This window comes from Egretta garzetta, unplaced genomic scaffold (assembly GCF_000687185.1).
Source record: "Egretta garzetta isolate BGI_Z169 unplaced genomic scaffold, ASM68718v1 scaffold567, whole genome shotgun sequence".
Taxonomy (NCBI): Eukaryota; Metazoa; Chordata; class Aves; order Pelecaniformes; family Ardeidae; genus Egretta; species Egretta garzetta.
The window spans coordinates 374,761-391,733 of record NW_009260348.1 but is presented as its reverse complement, the minus strand read 5'-3'; the positions used below and the strand labels follow the sequence as shown (position 1 = coordinate 391,733).

General features: G+C 48.3%; 1 protein-coding gene across 5 annotated transcripts in view; it reads right to left on the bottom strand.

Moving 5' to 3' along the window:
* Positions 1 to 164: 164 nt before the first annotated feature.
* The window catches only part of SLC25A42 (solute carrier family 25 member 42), a 22,383-nt gene continuing 5,574 nt past the window's right edge, over positions 165 to 16,973 (bottom strand). For 2 of the 5 annotated variants that reach the window (XM_009642755.2, XM_035898204.1), the window contains exons 2-9: positions 11,600 to 11,722; positions 10,371 to 10,482; positions 7,877 to 7,902; positions 6,889 to 7,055; positions 6,121 to 6,237; positions 5,476 to 5,627; positions 4,763 to 5,084; positions 165 to 4,524 (exon numbers count right to left, since the gene is read on the bottom strand). In XM_009642755.2, the coding sequence (XP_009641050.2) occupies positions 4,497 to 4,524; positions 4,763 to 5,084; positions 5,476 to 5,627; positions 6,121 to 6,237; positions 6,889 to 7,055; positions 7,877 to 7,902; positions 10,371 to 10,482; positions 11,600 to 11,683 (1,008 nt within the window). In that variant the 5' untranslated portion in view covers positions 11,684 to 11,722 and the 3' untranslated portion in view covers positions 165 to 4,496. Of the gene's footprint in view, positions 4,525 to 4,762; positions 5,085 to 5,475; positions 5,628 to 6,120; positions 6,238 to 6,888; positions 7,056 to 7,876; positions 7,903 to 10,370; positions 10,483 to 11,599; positions 16,929 to 16,973 lie in introns of those variants that run through there. The other 3 variants (XM_035898203.1, XM_035898202.1, XM_035898205.1) reach the window with 3 other exon arrangements.

The following is a 16,973-nucleotide window of genomic DNA, read 5'->3' as shown; positions in this document are numbered from 1 at the left end:
GGAGGTGCCCCCAGCCACTGCTCCCCCCACCCCGACACCCCCGTGTTTAGTGAAATCCACCCAGATGCGCCGGGCCCCTCTCCCCCATGAGCAACGTATGGTAGGAGACACCCTCAGAGAGCCTGCAAAGTCAATTATATTTTTTATTAAATATACATCCTCTCTTGGCACAAATCTTAAAATATATAAACATTATATAACAAAGTGTCTTCACTGCAATAAAATAGAACTCCAGATCCAAGAAAAGCGGTCAAAATTGACGCACACACATACACGCACACATCGATGGTGAGGACACGTCTTGACAAAAGGCATTTAACAGTGTTTGTGCTAATATATGCATAGACCACACAGGCAGTGAGCAGTGCTGGGAAACCCGGCATCGCGTGGCGTTGAAGGGGGAGATGGGGATATAGCGGGAGGAACCAGCCCCTACAACAACAACAGAAAGGCTGTTTCATAGGAAAGCCACCTCCTGCTCTGGCCCAGTCCAGGTAGGAGGGTCCGTAGCACCTGCCCTGGCTCCCCACGGAGCCCAGGTACCCAGGCAGGCACTGGGGCAATGGCACGGGAATTACCCCGCTGCATTGCCGCCGCCTCCTCCTCCTGCCCACCCGGGACTGGCACCAGACTCGCTCGGGGCTGCCGCAGTGCTTCTGCTCAAAGTTTCCTTTCATGCTTTTGTGATCAAGACACCAGAGGGTGAAGACGACAGCGCTCGAGTCCTTCTAGGCAGAAGGCGATCAGAAGTTAATGGAAGTACCACTACTTTTCCATAGAAGCTACGAACCTGCTTTTGGAGAGCTTCCACGGAGTACCAGTGCTGCGCCACGCTACCCACCCCACGGCTTTCAGCAACTTCACGCCTCGGGAGGCCATGATCTCCCCTGACCCTTCCACCACCATCCTGCCAACCACCAGCCAGCTCTCCGGTGGCTCCGTCTTCCCGAGGAACCAGCACAGGCCAGCACGGGGCATGCGGGGCAAAGGGGTTTGCAAGAAGCCAGCTCAGATCCCACCTCTTGCATTCAGGTTCCCTAAGTCGCCCCCCGAGGCTCCGCAGCTCTCCCCGAGGTACCTACCCAGCAAGCAGCCACACAGTGGGCATCACACGGAGCTACCGAAAGGGGAAACGGTAAAAAGCAGCAGGATGTCCCAGCTTGTGAAGAAAAGGTGCTAGGAGCAGGACAGGCGCTAGGCTGGACAAGGGGTTCAAGAACCTTTCAAGAACAGCTTCTGCCCCACCATCCGGTGCCTTTAACTCCCTGCCCACGCACACACACGTCCCCGCCTGCGAGTGGGAAGCCTGGCTGGGCTGTCTGGGCATCGCTATCCAAGCTGCAGTTTTGTCATTTTGGATGCATTTCATTGGACCTGATTTTCTCGAAGTGCTAGTGCGGGATGAAAGGTGCAGAAGCGGGGAGGGAGCGTGTAGACAAGGGGGGGGAAAAAAAAAAAAGCACAGATTAATGTTTGGCAGTAATGCATTAAGGAAGAATGAGAAACATGACTTGAAAATAACAGCAAGGAATTTGAGAAGAATAAAATGCAAACAAAAAGGAAAAAAAAAGGAGAATTTGGGGTAGTAAAGAAGTTCTAAAGAAAAGGAGGAAAGAATATTCCTGTTAGACTCGTCTCCTTTCTCAGAGCTAAAGGCAATGGACCTTCTTGGCCAGCACACAGGATTTCCAAATCAGCATGCCCAGAACTCCTTGGGCACTCATTCCAGGCAGCAGAGAGATACAGACACGTCTCAATTCATGCAAGGACTAAGAGAAGGGAAGAGAACACTCTGTTTCTCCTTTTCTACATTCAAACCAGAGAAGAAAAAAAAAAAAAGCAGCTCTTTACAACAACCCAAAGCAATAACACAGTTGCTCTGAACACTTTTGCCCAAGAAACAAAAGCACCAAACCCATTACAGACCGAATTCAAAGATCTGTCTCGGAACAAACACTCAGCCTGCAAAACGTGGAAAAACGTGCTTGGCTAAAGTTCCATTGAATTAAGATCAGGTGCAGCTGCTAATTAAGGAACAACTTCTCTGAGCCCAAGGCTGGCTGTGCTTCAAGTCTTGGTTCTCAGCTCAGTCCCCAGGCTCTGAGCTGCCTGCACCGCGTTTCAGCGGCACGGTGGCCGACGCCAGGGTCAGGAGCCAGAGGCTGCCTCCTCCGCAGGCTTCCCCTTCATTTACACCCCAGCAGCACTCCTGACGGGGCAGAAGGCAGGCTAGTCATCCAGTGGAAACCTCTTCTCAGTCAGGACCCAGGAGGAATTAAGCCACCTCTGTTGCCATAGGGGTTCAGCGATGCTCAACGTCTCCCAAGACAAGATCTGCTGCCTCCGAGATGACCGACCATACTGCGGAGCGAAGGAGCCCGCTCGACCTTGGGATGCGCCGGTTCAGCTTCCTCTCATCTTCACGCAGAACCCATCGCCGTGCAGAAAGAACCGCGCTTTGACCTGGCAGCCTCCAAGCCGAGAGCGAGCTCGGCGTGGATGGTACACGCGGCCAGACACACAGACGCGCACGTACGCACAGGCAGCTGCTGACACACCTCGTTGCTGGTCTGTACCTCGCTTCTGTGGTAGGGTGCAACTGCCTTAGTGTTGCCTCACTGGGCCAGACAAGATAAACGACAAGAGCAGGATTAATTGGCTTCTCCATTGGAGAAAAGAAATCTGAGCTCTTGCAAAGGACTAAAACGTTACCCAAACAAAGGGAACAGCTGATCACCCTCTATTAGCAACGGGAGCAAAAAATACACAGAATTCAGGGCTGTCATCTCTACAGACTCTTAAAACACCACCACCTAACATTTCTGTCATTGCAAGGTAAATCAGTGACTGCAGTCAAGTTTCACAACGGAAATCATCAATTTGTGGGCCTGGAAGCAGAAATTACCGAGGTTAATACCCCGCCCATCCACAGCCATTAAAGTACGATCGATCCCACGTGTTCTGGGAACAACGCTCATGCTAAGACTTCAGTACGCTGGCGCTCTGCCGTGTCCACAAAATGGAAGTGTAGGTGCTCAATTCCTAGTGAAATATTTGGCATTAGAAGCAAGTTAGGCTCCAAAGAACAAGTGCAAAGACAAAAGAAAGGAGAAAGCTCCGTCTACCAGTTGTGCAATTACCTCCGTTCCCATTAATAAAGCCATGACACAAGGCTCACGCTACAACGGCCAAGATACATACACCAGAAGAGGACAGCTTTTAAATTATGCCTTATTTTTCTTTTATACATTACGGCCTATATCGGCTGGAAAGGGGTTTTTAATCTTGGCTTACGTAATCTGATTCTGAGAGAAGTCTAAAGTTTGCTCTGACCTCTCTTGCGCTCCAAATTTAATGTAGGCATGGACCATAAAACAAAACCGCCCCCACCAAATGGAGAAAAGTGATTTGAAATAGGAACACCGAAAGGTACTTCACCATTCACTTTCAAATTGCAACTGGAAATGATTGGCACTGTAAGGAATCTCTGAAGGGTCAACACCGGCTGCAGAGCCTCCCAAGGACCCAGCAGGTCCAGAAGAACTCTAGGAATAAAAGCAAGTGGGCTTAGGTGTGGACTAGCAAAGGGAGGTGACACAACCTACCCAGCAGGCACCAAGGGACAAGGAGGTTGTCGGGAAGCGGGGCCAACCGCCGGGCTGCACGCACCCGAGGCGACGAGCCTCGCAGCCCCGCCAAGCCCGCGGCACGCGCGCGTTTGAGCCGTTTGTTCTCGCGTCATGCGTAAAGCAGCAACAATAATACTGAAGGATAAAACCGCTGAAGTTTTACGTATGTAACACTTCCTTTGCTAGCACATCAACACCGCAGCCTGCCCAGTGCCGCAGCAAACGCTGCCTTCAAGACCGTGGCGACAACAAGGGAAGGGTCTGGGTGGCCCGAAAGCTCTGCTGCAGTTTGCCTCAATCCAGTTTGGGAACCCAGGCACAGCCCCCGCTCAACAACACTGACAACAAACATGAGAACTTGACTTAACAAAACCGCTCGGAGCTTTCCTCCCCTGCTGTCTACAGTCTTTGGTAATCTCAGAGGGCACTGCAAGCAAGGGGTGTTTTATGCAACAAAGCCCAGAAACGAGAAGAACATTGGAAAAAGGGCAGCGTTTCCAGCCGGAGCTCACTTTCGAGTTCCAGAACAAAAGAAGTGACCCGGACTTGTTAAATCCCGCTGGGTCCTGTTTTATGGAGGCCGATGCTTACAGGTCAGAGGAACCTGGAATTCCCGACAGACTAACTGGAATATTGCACTTGGCAGACTGCCTCCAGCTAATACACGTTCAGTAACTAAAAGCTGCCTCCCAGGAGCAGCAGTCACTTCCCAGACTCGGGGGTTCGTTCCAGCAGCGCCGAGTCCTCTCTTTCATCATCCACCGCTTCATCTGCCCCCAGAGCTCAGGTGAGGAGCCAGCAGCAGCACGGGGTTGGTTGGGAGGCTCCGCTCCTGCTGTCAAAGAGTCAAAGTGAAGGGTGAGGCAGCTACTTTAGAGGACTCAGTTCTGCAGAACTGCAAGGAGAATTGCGTTTAGGAAAAGAGTTTCAGGTCGAGGTTTCCAAGTAACTCAGAGGCTCATTGAAAAGAAAAAAAAAAAAAAACCAACAACCCCAACAACGGAAACAAACAAACATGGAAGGTCAGTTCTCAGCCGCAGGAGAGCACGTACAAAGTGAGGGAACGCTAGCATTGCTCTTTGTACACGCGTTGTACTTTTCCCCAGCAAGGGCTGCGGGGATTAAGCTACTACCTTTCAACATTAGTGCTGTGCTGTAATTTACGGAGAAGGATCTGCGTCAGGTCAAAGGTTGTGAAGCTTATTCCCACTGCAATTGGCCCCTTGACCCAGTTCATGCTGAGTCCTTTGTACAAGCCACGGATTAGTCCCTCTTCTCTTATAATCTCCTGCATGGTGAGAAGGATGGAACTGTACGTGTGTCCCATAACCCCCGCCGTCTGCATTCGTCGGCGAACCACGTCCAGGGGGTAGGAAGCTGACTGGCCAATCAAGCCTGCACAGGCACCAAACAAAAGCCGCTCCGGAGGGGATGGCTGCAATTTCCCACTGTGATCTGGGAAAGAGAAAGTAGCAGAGCATAGAAACCTGCTTGTAATAAACACATGATTACGGTCAAGTGGGTTGAGACCCAAAGAGAGTGCCAGAGCTCCCGAGATTTTGTTCCCAACTTGGTTGTTAGCTGACTTGGTACATAACCAAGTCCTCCTGCACCCAGGACTTGCACCTTCTTGTTCCTCTACCAGAGAGGGATACTGCTTTTCTGCAGCTTGCCTTCTTCATAGTCTGAAATTGGAGAGGCAAGGGCACGAGGCGTCCTCCACAAGCACAGAACTGTGCAGTTGGCTTCAAGGCCAGCAAAAGGACTTGTACCACTGAATTTGAGCATCTCAAATTGGCCAAAAGCCTACACCGTGTCATTTGAAAGCAAACCAAGTTGCCTTTACCTGCATGTAGTTTCTTGAACGTCTCGTAGGTGAAGAAGCTAAGCCCAGCATATGGAATCACTCCAAGGATGGTTGGTGTAAATCCCCTATACAATGTCTTCAATCCTTCCTCTCGGGATATCCGGATGAAGACATGAACAATATTGCTGTACCTAGGATGTGGACACAGGAAAACCAAATCTGCACTGGTTAGTGACTGCACACACCAGTAGTATTTCCAACAGGACTTTCTGAAGGATCAACAATTAATTAATTCAGCTCTGAGCTCATCGAACAGCTCAGAAGGGATTTCAGAAGCCTGTCTGCAATCGGAGAAGCCAGTCCCCAGCTCTCCTACAGCCCTATCACAACGTGCTATCCTGCCCGTTAGATCTCTTCTGGAGGCCTTGTGCCAGCTGGCCTCCTGAAGAGCCGACACACGGGTTTTACTCGCGAGGTCTTTCAGTATCGATCTCCTTCCAGCCCCTGGGCTAACCAGGACTCTTGGTCATTTAATCAGTGCTCAGACCCCAGCAGTAAGAGCTTTATTACACCAAAGGCTCCGAGCAAGAAGTGACCCAGAAAATGGGAATAAAGTCATCTGACCTCAAAAGAAAGTTCTGCATTTGTTCGTGGTGCTTGTACTTGCTTTTGTTAGGCACTTACATCTCCTTCGGCGTGACAGCCATTCGAGCACGGACCATATCCAAGGGGTAGGTTAACATGGCAGCCGTTGTGCCTGCCAGAGAGCCAGCAATGAATCGAGGAAAGGGTGTCAGCGCTCTAAAGTAAGGTGAGAGAAGAGACCAAACAGATCACCTGGAGATGGAAATACTATGTGGCTTTGGAGGATGGCTCTACTCTATCAGCTACTGAATCCCTTCCCAGCCTGTGTACCGAAGGGAGTTGGGCGGGTGGGGGTTGAAGCAGCCGTGGTTTGCCACAGCCATTCCGAGCCATAGGCTTAGATTAGTATCTGTTGAGGATAGCAAGCCTGACTTGGGGTGTCTCAGACACTACATGCCCAAGAGCAAGAGGCTCAGGCCGCGCGCATGGCTCAGATAACAGCGCAAGGCTGGATCTTGTTGCTTCTCCCGCAAAGAAAAGCTCTTTGTTTTGCCTGCCCACTCTCAGCACAGGGAAGTGCTAACTCAGTGTCTAGGCCACTTCTTGCTCATGCCTCTAGAAGACAGGGTCCTGTTCTCACAAAGATCTCCCCTGTGCAAGACTAGAAGCCCAGCCCTTTGCTGAGCCCCCTCACACACCCTGTTCTGCGAAGCCATCATGAGAGGGGCCGGCACGACTCTGTGCCAACAGAGCTTTCAACTCAGCAGGCCTGCACGAAGCGGAGGAACGTGCTCCCTCCCTGCAATCTACGGTCCCACAAACTGCTCCATCCTCCTCTGCAAGGATCAAAGCCACGCTGCATCTTACTTTCCCTGGAAGCCGTAGTAACTCCCCAGGAGCTGCTTGTACTCTTCGTGCGCGCAGAACTGAATGGCAGCGTAAGGGATCACACGGACCATGGTGGCTGAGTTCCCCCGCCAGAGACTCCAGAAGCCTTCATTGAGGTAGGTGCGATAAATCAGCCTGTAGGCTTCCTGCAGGCAAGGGATCAAAGGTCAGACAGGGAGATCATGATAAGAGGGAGTCCAAACAATAGAGGGGGAAAAGGTGACCCTAGAGCTTAACCTCTCCAAATCCTCCTTCCCACCCCAACCACAGTAAGCTGATACCAGCTGTTTACGCTCACAACCCCGACTCCAGATTAAGACCACTAAAAGGGCTTCTCTGGGGAGACTGAATAGGATATGTTAGAGCAAAAGAGAACTGGAGTCGGGAAGACAGAATTTTACATTCCAGACATCTTCATTTTCCCTCCTGGACTGCTGTTTGCACAAACCATTTCTCAACCCAAATGAATCTTCTGTCCTATGGACAGAAAAATGTGGATTACACATATTAGCACAGCACCCAGGGAACGGCTGTAATGCAGAACAGCCAGCAAGCGATGGCAGCGATCAGCTTCCAAATTCAAATGTCCTCTGTACTCTGAAACAACTCCAGTGGCGGCTGGGGGAAAGAAAGCAGACACTGGAGGAGAAGGTCTAACAAAACGAAGCCCTGAGCGATGCCACAACATTTCCTGCCACGTCACGGGCAGAACCCGGAGTATGAGCGAGGAGCGAGGCCCCTCTGTGCTAGGCACCGGACAAAAACATGAACATGGAAGAGCACCGTCCCAGGGAGTATGATAAACAATCTTGTTCCCAGTCTTTCCCCCCATGCTCTTTCACTACGAGTGCTCCTAATAGAACCCAAGCAAGGAAGTTAAATAAACACAAACCAAAGATGCTGTTAGGGCTATTACTACCATTAATCAACCATTTCAGGTCAACAGGAGACAGACACATCACCTCACCTTGGCAGAAAATCTTTTTGAAGACACTAAAAAGAAAAAATGAGCATTAGGTCTTGCAATACATTTAAGATGGATCAAATAAACCATACAGGCATTTTATCTAAGGGATAAAAATAGAAGCAAAAGAATTAATGCAAGAGAAAATAGAGATTCTTTATAATAAACAAAGGCTTTCCTCTGGTAAGTGCTCCCAAACTCTCTTTAGCATATAAGTTCATTTTTCCACCTAGTGTTATGAAAGCGCTCAGTTTCTGTCACACTTCTTACTTTAAAGCACTAAAAATAAATGAGTAAAGAACAAAATTAAAAAAAAAAAAACCAACAAAACCAAACCAAAACCGCACCAACCACTTATTTTAGCAGAGCATTTCCATGCCTGGGTTCCAGCCTAATGCCAGAATCCAGCAAAGAACGGGTCTGTTTAGCGAGGCTCCACGCAAGAACGGTTTCATCCTGGCAAAACTCAAATGAACAATCAGTTTCTTTTCTTGCATCCATTCAAACTGACAGCATCTCTTTAACTATGTAATACACAAGGCATTTGGGAGCAAGATTTATTTGGCATACAGCAGCTCTGTTTTGTAACATTCCTACAGCAGGAAGGAAACCCAGGCTAAAACCCCAACAGCCACGCTAATGAAACATGGTTCCAATTAAGTGTCTATTGCAGTTTCTTTCAAACTCCTTTGAGACTGGGAACCTCTCGAGTGTATCAAACAATTGCATGCAAATACATTTTCACCACGCTGCTCCTTTATGCAATTCAACACTTTTTTTTTTTTTAAGAAATAAACACACCTCAATAACCCCATTGCAGCTGGCTCTGCGATGGAAAAGGGCTCTTCTCCTTCTCCCACAGGAAAATTCTTCAGTCCCTAGTTCAAGGGACAACCTTCCTACACTTGCACGACCCAAAGATGCTTTTCTCTTTTCACAAGCAGGGAAGGGGCCCCAGAGTAAGAACATTTAGGAGGGCAAGAGACTGAGAAATACATTAGATACCGGGACATCGGTCAGAATGGGCAAAGCTTAATCATATCCTTTGCAGCGAGTTTAATGGGCCAAACCAAACAGGTCTTTTTATAAATGTAGGCCTGTACAATTAAAGGTGATTTATAGGGGCAGCTGTTGACTCACGCCAGCTCTGCAGTTTCCATCTCACCTCCGAACCTGACATTTCCAACCTCAGATGAACTGCAGTGTTTGTGCTGGTGAGGAAGCACGGCACGTACTCGTCGCTGCACGAGCATCTGGTCGCAGATGCAATCCCAGCCTGCAGGCAGCCCGGGCTTTAGCTCCCTCCAGCCTGAACTCCCCCCATCTACATCCCCACTATTCCAGACCTCAGCCCTTGCTGTGCTGAGAATGAAAACCATGTCAAATGAAAGTCAATACAAAATTAAATCTCATCCAGGGATTAGATTAAACCTACGCAATTCGTTTAATCTGGGATGTCAACCAGATTTAAAATTCTCGGCCTCACCAAATGCCTGCTGTATTAACAGCCTGCACCCTTCCCTCTGGGACAGCCAGCGTAGCTGACAGCTCCCACACCGGCACAGGGGAACCAAACAGAGCCCACGATGGGGCTGCATCCCAAATCCCGCTAAACGTGTGGGAATTTTCTGTTGCAACCAGATGAACTTCATTTTCTGTTACACACTTCATGGGTTCCAAAAAGGGCTTGGTAACACAAAGCTAGGCACGCCAGCTTCAACACCTCTTGCAGCACTTTTCGTCATTAACCTCAACTCTAACCAAAACAATTCAGCTGCAACACAACACAACTCTTAGAGCAGACTGTGAACACCTGAGCAGGCACGGCCTGGCTTCCAGCCTTTAGCAAGAAACTCAAACAGCTCAATTACCTCCCTCCAGCATCACCACGTCTTCTTCTATTGCTCCTTTCCCCTCCCCACCTCATTCCTCCAAACTGAACACAGAAATCCAGTGTCACCCATAGAATCATAGAATAGTTTAGGTTGGAAAAGACCTTGAAGATCGTCAAGTCCAACTGTTATCCCCACCATCCCCTCAAATGCTGCCTTTACAGCACCTATTTACTCTGCACTCCAAAACCCTCCCTTGTGCCACAAAACACGTGGGGCCGGCCAACGCTCGTGAGCCACAGGCATCTCACCAAATTGTTTAGATCGGAAAAGACCTTTAGGATCGTCCAGTCCTAACCAGCAACACGTGCGTTACACTGAAACGGCAAAACTCCTGCTGACTACCATGAGACCTGGATCCAACGCTACGGGCCAGAGGCACGGCTGCTTGGCACCTGCAAAAACCCTACCAAGAACCAAACAACAGGTTTTTAGATTCAATTCCTTGTGGTAACGTCACTCTTCTGCCTGCACCCTGCCAGGTCTCCGCAGGCTCAAGGAGAGCAAAGCACTGGAGAACAGGCTGGCTGAGCAGATCAGAGAAGCTGTTTTGGATCCTGCTCACAATAAAGTAAGGACATTTTGCAAAAGCCAAGGGGACTCACCTTGAAACATGATTTTTGTCCTATCCAGTGGAGCTACTGCAGTTTTAGCAACGGCGCCAGCCAATGCACCAGACATCAGGGAGTTGAGTACTTTCTTTTTCTCCTGGTTACCCTGGAACAAAGCGTTGTTCATAGGACACAGTCAGCCCTAAGCAGAAGTTGTAGTGTTTTACCTTTGCTGCAGCATTTACCCCCCTCTCAAGGACTCGGGTCAGAATTCTCTTCAAAATTTCAAGTACATTAAATTCCTGGTCAGATCATGAAGAACAAAGATTCAACTTGGCTGCCAAAATGCAAAGTCCTGGGCTCTGCCACCTCTTACGTGTGCTGTTTTCTCTCTACCAAGGTTTCTAAAAGCGAAGCCACTACCTCCTCGTGATTTAGCCATGCACAGAAGGTGAGCGTCTTTCCTACCCTCCCAGTAACGTGCAAGCCCCATTTCCATGTTGTTCCCATTATCCTAAGGATAAAACAAGACAGGTTTCCTACTATGAGAAATGGAATGGAAGTGGTTTTGTTACTGACATTCCTGCCACTGCTCATATTTATAAAGCAGCTATCTTCTCATAACACATGTGCAGAAAGCAAGTAAATGACTTGAAATCTAACACCGTGAAGGTTACGGGCTGAAAGACAAGTCAAGACAGGGCTTAAGAACGTTAACTTCCGATATGCTTTGTGTTTTCATGGAGGAGTTAACATTTTTCTTTCTTCCAGAATGTTTCACAGCTAAAAAGTTAATGTTTATTACCAAAATACATGGTTCAGTCCGGTTTTTCCATTCCAATCTTTGCCTGTCTGGTGCTAAACATGAGGGCAGCCAAGCAAAGGCAGCACTGTGTGAACTTCAGCCTGAGTTTTGGTCTAAAATCAGACCAAGGTTCAGCGTCTCTTCCAGCGTTCCTAGCAGGAGCCTGGTAACAGCCGCGGGAGCAGGGAAATCAAGACTTATGGCTCTCTTCCCAGCTCCACCACTGAAGACATAACGAGACCTAACCTTGAACAAGGAACGCAGCCCTGCCTGCCCGTCAGCTCTGAGCGATGCCCAGCCCCTTCCCAGAGGGCTCAGCTATCCTCAGCCACAGCAAAACGTGCGCGTTTCCATGGATTGCACGTACGCTGAGACTCTTTTACACCACCACAGCTCGAATCCCATCGAGATGCTTCCTTCAGCAGCCACGCAGCTCTTCTCCCAAACCCACCGCACATCCCCAACCTCCTGCTCTCACCTCTGACAGAAGGTGGGTTGATGTAGCTGGCTCCACATCCTGCCGTTTGCAATCCCCTTGACCTTCTCTCACACCATTACCCATACCAGTTGCACTTACAAGTGGGCAGAAGAGCTACGGCTCCTAAATTGAAAACAAGAGCAAAGCCAGAGTTAGTGTCAAAAGTAGGAAATATGCAGGTAATGAAAAGCCTGTAGGAAGCTCCAAGGAAGAGCAACACACTCCCAAGGCCATTTTCAGTAGGAAAACCCCCATCCCAAGCTCCCAGCTGAGGAGCATTTCCAGGATCCCAGCACCATTTCCTTCCTGGAAGGTGCAAGTGTGTGTGTGGGGGGGTACTTCAGTGCTATGCAAAAACCCCGCCAATCCTATTCACTCTTTTCAGGCCACAAGGAACTTGGCCGCAAGTTGCAACATCAAAATATCCATGGTTTCTGGAGAGAAGAATCAGATCCTGCTCTGTCCTCTTCCATCGCTCGCAGCGAGGATTTTGGTTGCGGCTCAGTCTGACGGCTGAGCATCGAGACATTGGAGAAGGCATGCAGAAATTTAAAACCCAGCCCTGGAAAATGGAAAAAATAGTCACAGCAGTAAGCCCCAAAAGCCTGCCATAAGCAATTGGAGGTTATTTTAGGAAAGAGATAGATCCAATGCCTCACACGTGCCACGAGGGCTATTTTGATGACGCCGGCGATCGGACCGAAAGCAGCACAGCAGCAATTTCAGAACTCCCCTTCTTCGCAGAGGCAACGCACGCGCGCCTGTCGCGAGGGAATCGGCGCGGCTTGCGCGGATGCTCCTTGCTGTGATACAGGCTCTCACGTGCCTCAGGGACGGCAAGGTCAGTTCAACCCCAGCTACAGAATAACAACGCAGAGGCAATGCTTTAAACAGAGGTGATCACTTCAGCATCTTTCTAATATTTCTGCTTTTTGTGCAGTATTTATCCTTAAATACGCAGAAATGAAAGAGCTGGAGTTTGGAAAACTCGAGCTTGCCTGGAAAGGTGGCCTCTCCAAATTCTGAATCTATTCCCAAATGGGTTTTTCCAAGCAACCCCCCTGCCCCAACAGCCACATTTCCAGTTTGTTTGCTTCCATTTCAAGGAATGCAGTATTAGGAAATCAGAATTCCCAAATTGCTCCCCAGTTCTGCCGCAGCCTGCTCACGTGTCCTCCAGCAAGCGACTTCACCTCTGCCCTGCTCCGATGCCTACAAAACCTCAGGCACAACAGCTTGCTTGGAAAAGCTGTCTTAAGCCTATTTTTTTTCCCCCTTTTTAACAATCTCTAGATATTATATGCTTGTCAGCACCTTTCATACTTGCTGACCTATTTTTTTCCCCACGTCGCTCTCATAAATTAGTGCCAGACTTCACTTTCAAAACCCCTTGGTTGCAGCAGAGATATTAAGGCAAAGCCCGAGACAGAGCAGCTTTGCCTGTATTCGTGCATGACCAATTTGCGATGATGAAGCCGTGCACGCCCCGCGCGCGCCGTCCGAGGGAGGACAAACACACCTGGGTATCCTTAATGCCAGGCATCACTTGCTCGAGCTTTGGGAAGACACATATCAATGTGTTTACAACTCCTGAGGGTGTTTTTGGGAAGAGGAGATCGCAGGATGTTGCGCAGAGGGTAATAACTCAAATTTTTAATGAAAGATAACATCTGGTAAGTCCAAAGCACGACCTAAACAGCATCAACGTTTGCACTCGGGAAGTTCTACCACGGAAGCTTGGTCACATCAGACCACGTGAACAAAAACTCCCGTAAGGATCAAGACCAAAGATGATTCATAACACTACGGGGCAGAGCATTTCATTAAATTATTGTGAAGAACACAGGCTGTTGATTAATTCTAATTACTGTCGGCAGTTACTTCCTTTCCTTCTTATCTCACGTACCTGGAAAACATATCGTAAAGCGATGCCTTTCAGCAAGGCATGAAACAAATCACGGGCAGAGCTATTATCCCTAGCTATCGCAAATAAGGAAATGTAGGTCACAATATCAGCTCTATCTCTACCAAAAATAAGCCCACAAAAATAGAAATCACGCTAAAGAGCTTAGAAATGCAATATGCTATTTTATTTTAAAACACGATTTTGAAAGATGATCGAGAAAAAGATGACTAAAAGGAAATTTGAAATACTAAACTGATGTCATTAAGCCCGGACTTATTTTAGAACACGCGCATGCATAAAGATGATATCCATTTACCCAACAATATTCTCTTTGATCCTATTCAGAGATGCTATTTTTTTTATTTTTAGTGCCCAATGCCCTGATCTGACAAACACCTGCTTATACGCTCAATTTTACATATTAAACCTGCCCCCACGCTCCCCATAAATACAGGCCCTAAACTCGCAGGGGCTTAAATGCAAAAATAGCATTTATTATTTTTATTCACATTTGCTCTCTGCAAAGCAACCCAGCTTTATTTTGGAGTTGGGTTCTGATGGCGGTGAGTTATTAACCGAATTCTGGCCACTATGGCCAATAATGGGCGCAGGAGCCGCAGGGAACAAAGCTTTGCTTTAGAGTTTCAGCATGAATTTGTAGTGCCTGGCCATGAGAAGCCAGGCGTTATTTTGCATATAGAGCAATCTGACTCATTAAGTAATCCACCGATACCCAGCACGGAGCAGCTGGGTATTTTTTAAATCCTTGTATTTTGTATAGCCCCGGACACGGTCATTCCTTATGTTTACAAAGTCAGGGGAAAGAAGCAAAAAAATAGCCGTGGGATTAGATTTCTTTTTTTTATAACACACTTCTGGGGTGTTTATGTTGTAGTTACACAGGTCCGTGTCACACATCTGGATCTGGGCTCCTCAGAGTCTGTAGAAGAAGCTGTTTCCCTAAGAGTACATATAATCAGAAAGCAAAATTGCTGGCGACGGCGAGTTCAAAAGTTAGAGAGGTTTAATGAGTAACACACACTGTGCTGCTTCAACAAATTTCATGACAGTTTATTATAGCCCGTTACAGCACTCACTCCGGCGCCCAGTTTCAACTCCATCAGAAGCCACTGCCTGTAACTCGGCCGTGCTAATGCACACTCACAGATGAAAGCTCATTTACCACGTCGGGAAACGGGGAAGCTCAGGCCCTTCGTTTCTGGCAGCGGCACCCGAGACCAAGTGACGAACTCGGCCGCCACGGGCCGCTCTGCCATGGTCCTCTGCACCCTGGGGCTCTTTCCAGGTATCCTGCCCGGGGTTCCAGCAACTGCAGAAACATCTGCGCGTGGAAACAAGTTTCATTCCCCGCATACCAGGAGATGCACAGAATACGCTTTGCACATTAAAAGCCAGAGCGCTGCTCGCCTTCCCTCTCCATTCTCCCAGCTCTCTCTAGCGGCACTTAATGAATACCTGAGCAAGTTCAATCAAGCCGTCAGACTGACTCTCTGACAAGTCAGACGGCCTGCTTTTCTTGGTGGTGATTTTGATTAAAAGGACAGGCGAGACAGAATCAAGTTATTGAGATGATAAAAGCAACCCACCGGGAAGGATGTCTCACGGGCAGGTGCCAGCTCATTGCCCAAAGGCGGGCGGGGGTTCAGAGAAAAACCAGCTCTAGCTGTCCAAGCCACTTGTGAATCCAATCACGATGCTCTAGTTCAGCTATTTCCTTGGAACATATTTTAAATTACGCGGTCTTAAGATAATTAGTTCCTCAGCAGAAGAGCCAACAAGTTTCAGAGACCAGCACCACAACTAAGAAATTAAGCACAAACTCTCCGGTTAGGGTGCGTACAATTAAAATCGCATTGCTGAAGTAAAGGCTTGCAGATTACGATACAGTTCCCTATTTCAAAAATTAAACCTTATTTTAAAGTTTGGCTTTGCATCGCTATGGCACGACCCGCCTGAAATTCCTCCTTTTTGTATTGTGCCAGCTACGCACACGCTTTCCGCAGCAGATCACCACCACCAACAACTTCCAGGGGAAAAAAATTGGGTTTTCCGCAAAACTCCCAGCTGATGGAGGCAGAAATCACACCGCCCGTCCCCTCCGAGCTTCACCAACATCCTAACTACTCCCATTCTGAGAAAAACACCTGAACTACGAAAGCAGAGGTAGTGGTTACCGATTTCACATCACTACGTCGAAAACAGGAGAAGCCCGGGCATCCAGCCCAGAGACCGGCTTGCAAGGTGTCATTACCGAAAAACAAGTCTGCCTGATGAATTCCCCAGTGGAATTTAGACCTGTCACAAACCACTAAGGTTTCTAACAGAACATCATCTCCCCAGCAAGGACAGCAGATGCACCGCAAAGCAAACAGCCAGCATCACCAGCTATCTGGATCCGGCGGCAGCTATTTGCTAAGAAATGTTTGCTTTTTCCTCCAACAGCCAGAGTAGTAATTCTAAAAGTAGTTCAGAGCCCTGGACAGGACATGGCAAACCCACATAGTTTCATCAGCTGCTGTGACTTGAAGCCCACAGAATGCACGGTATCCATAGGACAGGCAGAAGAAACGTGGTCCTGCTACCCACTCCTCTCTTAATCATTAGCAAAGCCATCAGCGAAACGGCTTCCAAGGAGCCAGACCAAGGTGCCTGCAGGAACTTCAACGCTTTTTTTATTCAGTGATGGGGAGCTGTGTACAGCACCTACCACACTTCCAGCTGACGGACGTTACTGCCACAGAAGCTTGGATGAAGCCACAGTTCACCTCCGGGGCAGAATTTCAATTTCATTCAGGTAAAGCCGCTTGCACAACGCCATCCAGACATGCCAGCTTCCCTCGGTACTCAACAGCTATCCAGCTCCTAATTCTTCTTTTTTTTTTTTTATTATGTCGTTAACATCACTAATGAAAGTATATAATTAAATTACAAAAAAAAAAAAAAGAAAGCCAAGAGAGTTCCTGCAGAAATTCTCACACATTTTCCCAGGCAGGCTGAAGTTAAACAGTACCCAGGGAAGTTGCTCAATTAGGTTTCCTTCAATTGTTATTGTTAAACTGAGCAATTGAGCCTGACAGAGAGAGATGTGCTAAGAGCTGAGATCACTGCAGTCTTAAATCCACCCTTGGAGCAAAAGCATCACAGAAAATCAGAGAGAAAAGGGCTGAAACACTCAGTACAGGGGGATGAACTGTAACTAGACGGCCCCTCGAGGTCCATCTTTGCCTTCCAGTTTGATTAAGCCATTAAAAAAATCAAAACCAGATATGCCCTGCAGACTCAACTCTCTTCAGTTGCATTCATCTTCCAGTTGCATACAGATCCGATCCCAAAACATTGGCTATGAATAGTCCGTTGCATTTCTTCCCATGAATCATAGAATCATTGAGGTTGGCAAAGCCCTTTAAGCTCCCCCAGCCCAACCGTTCCCCTACCCCTGCCATCCCA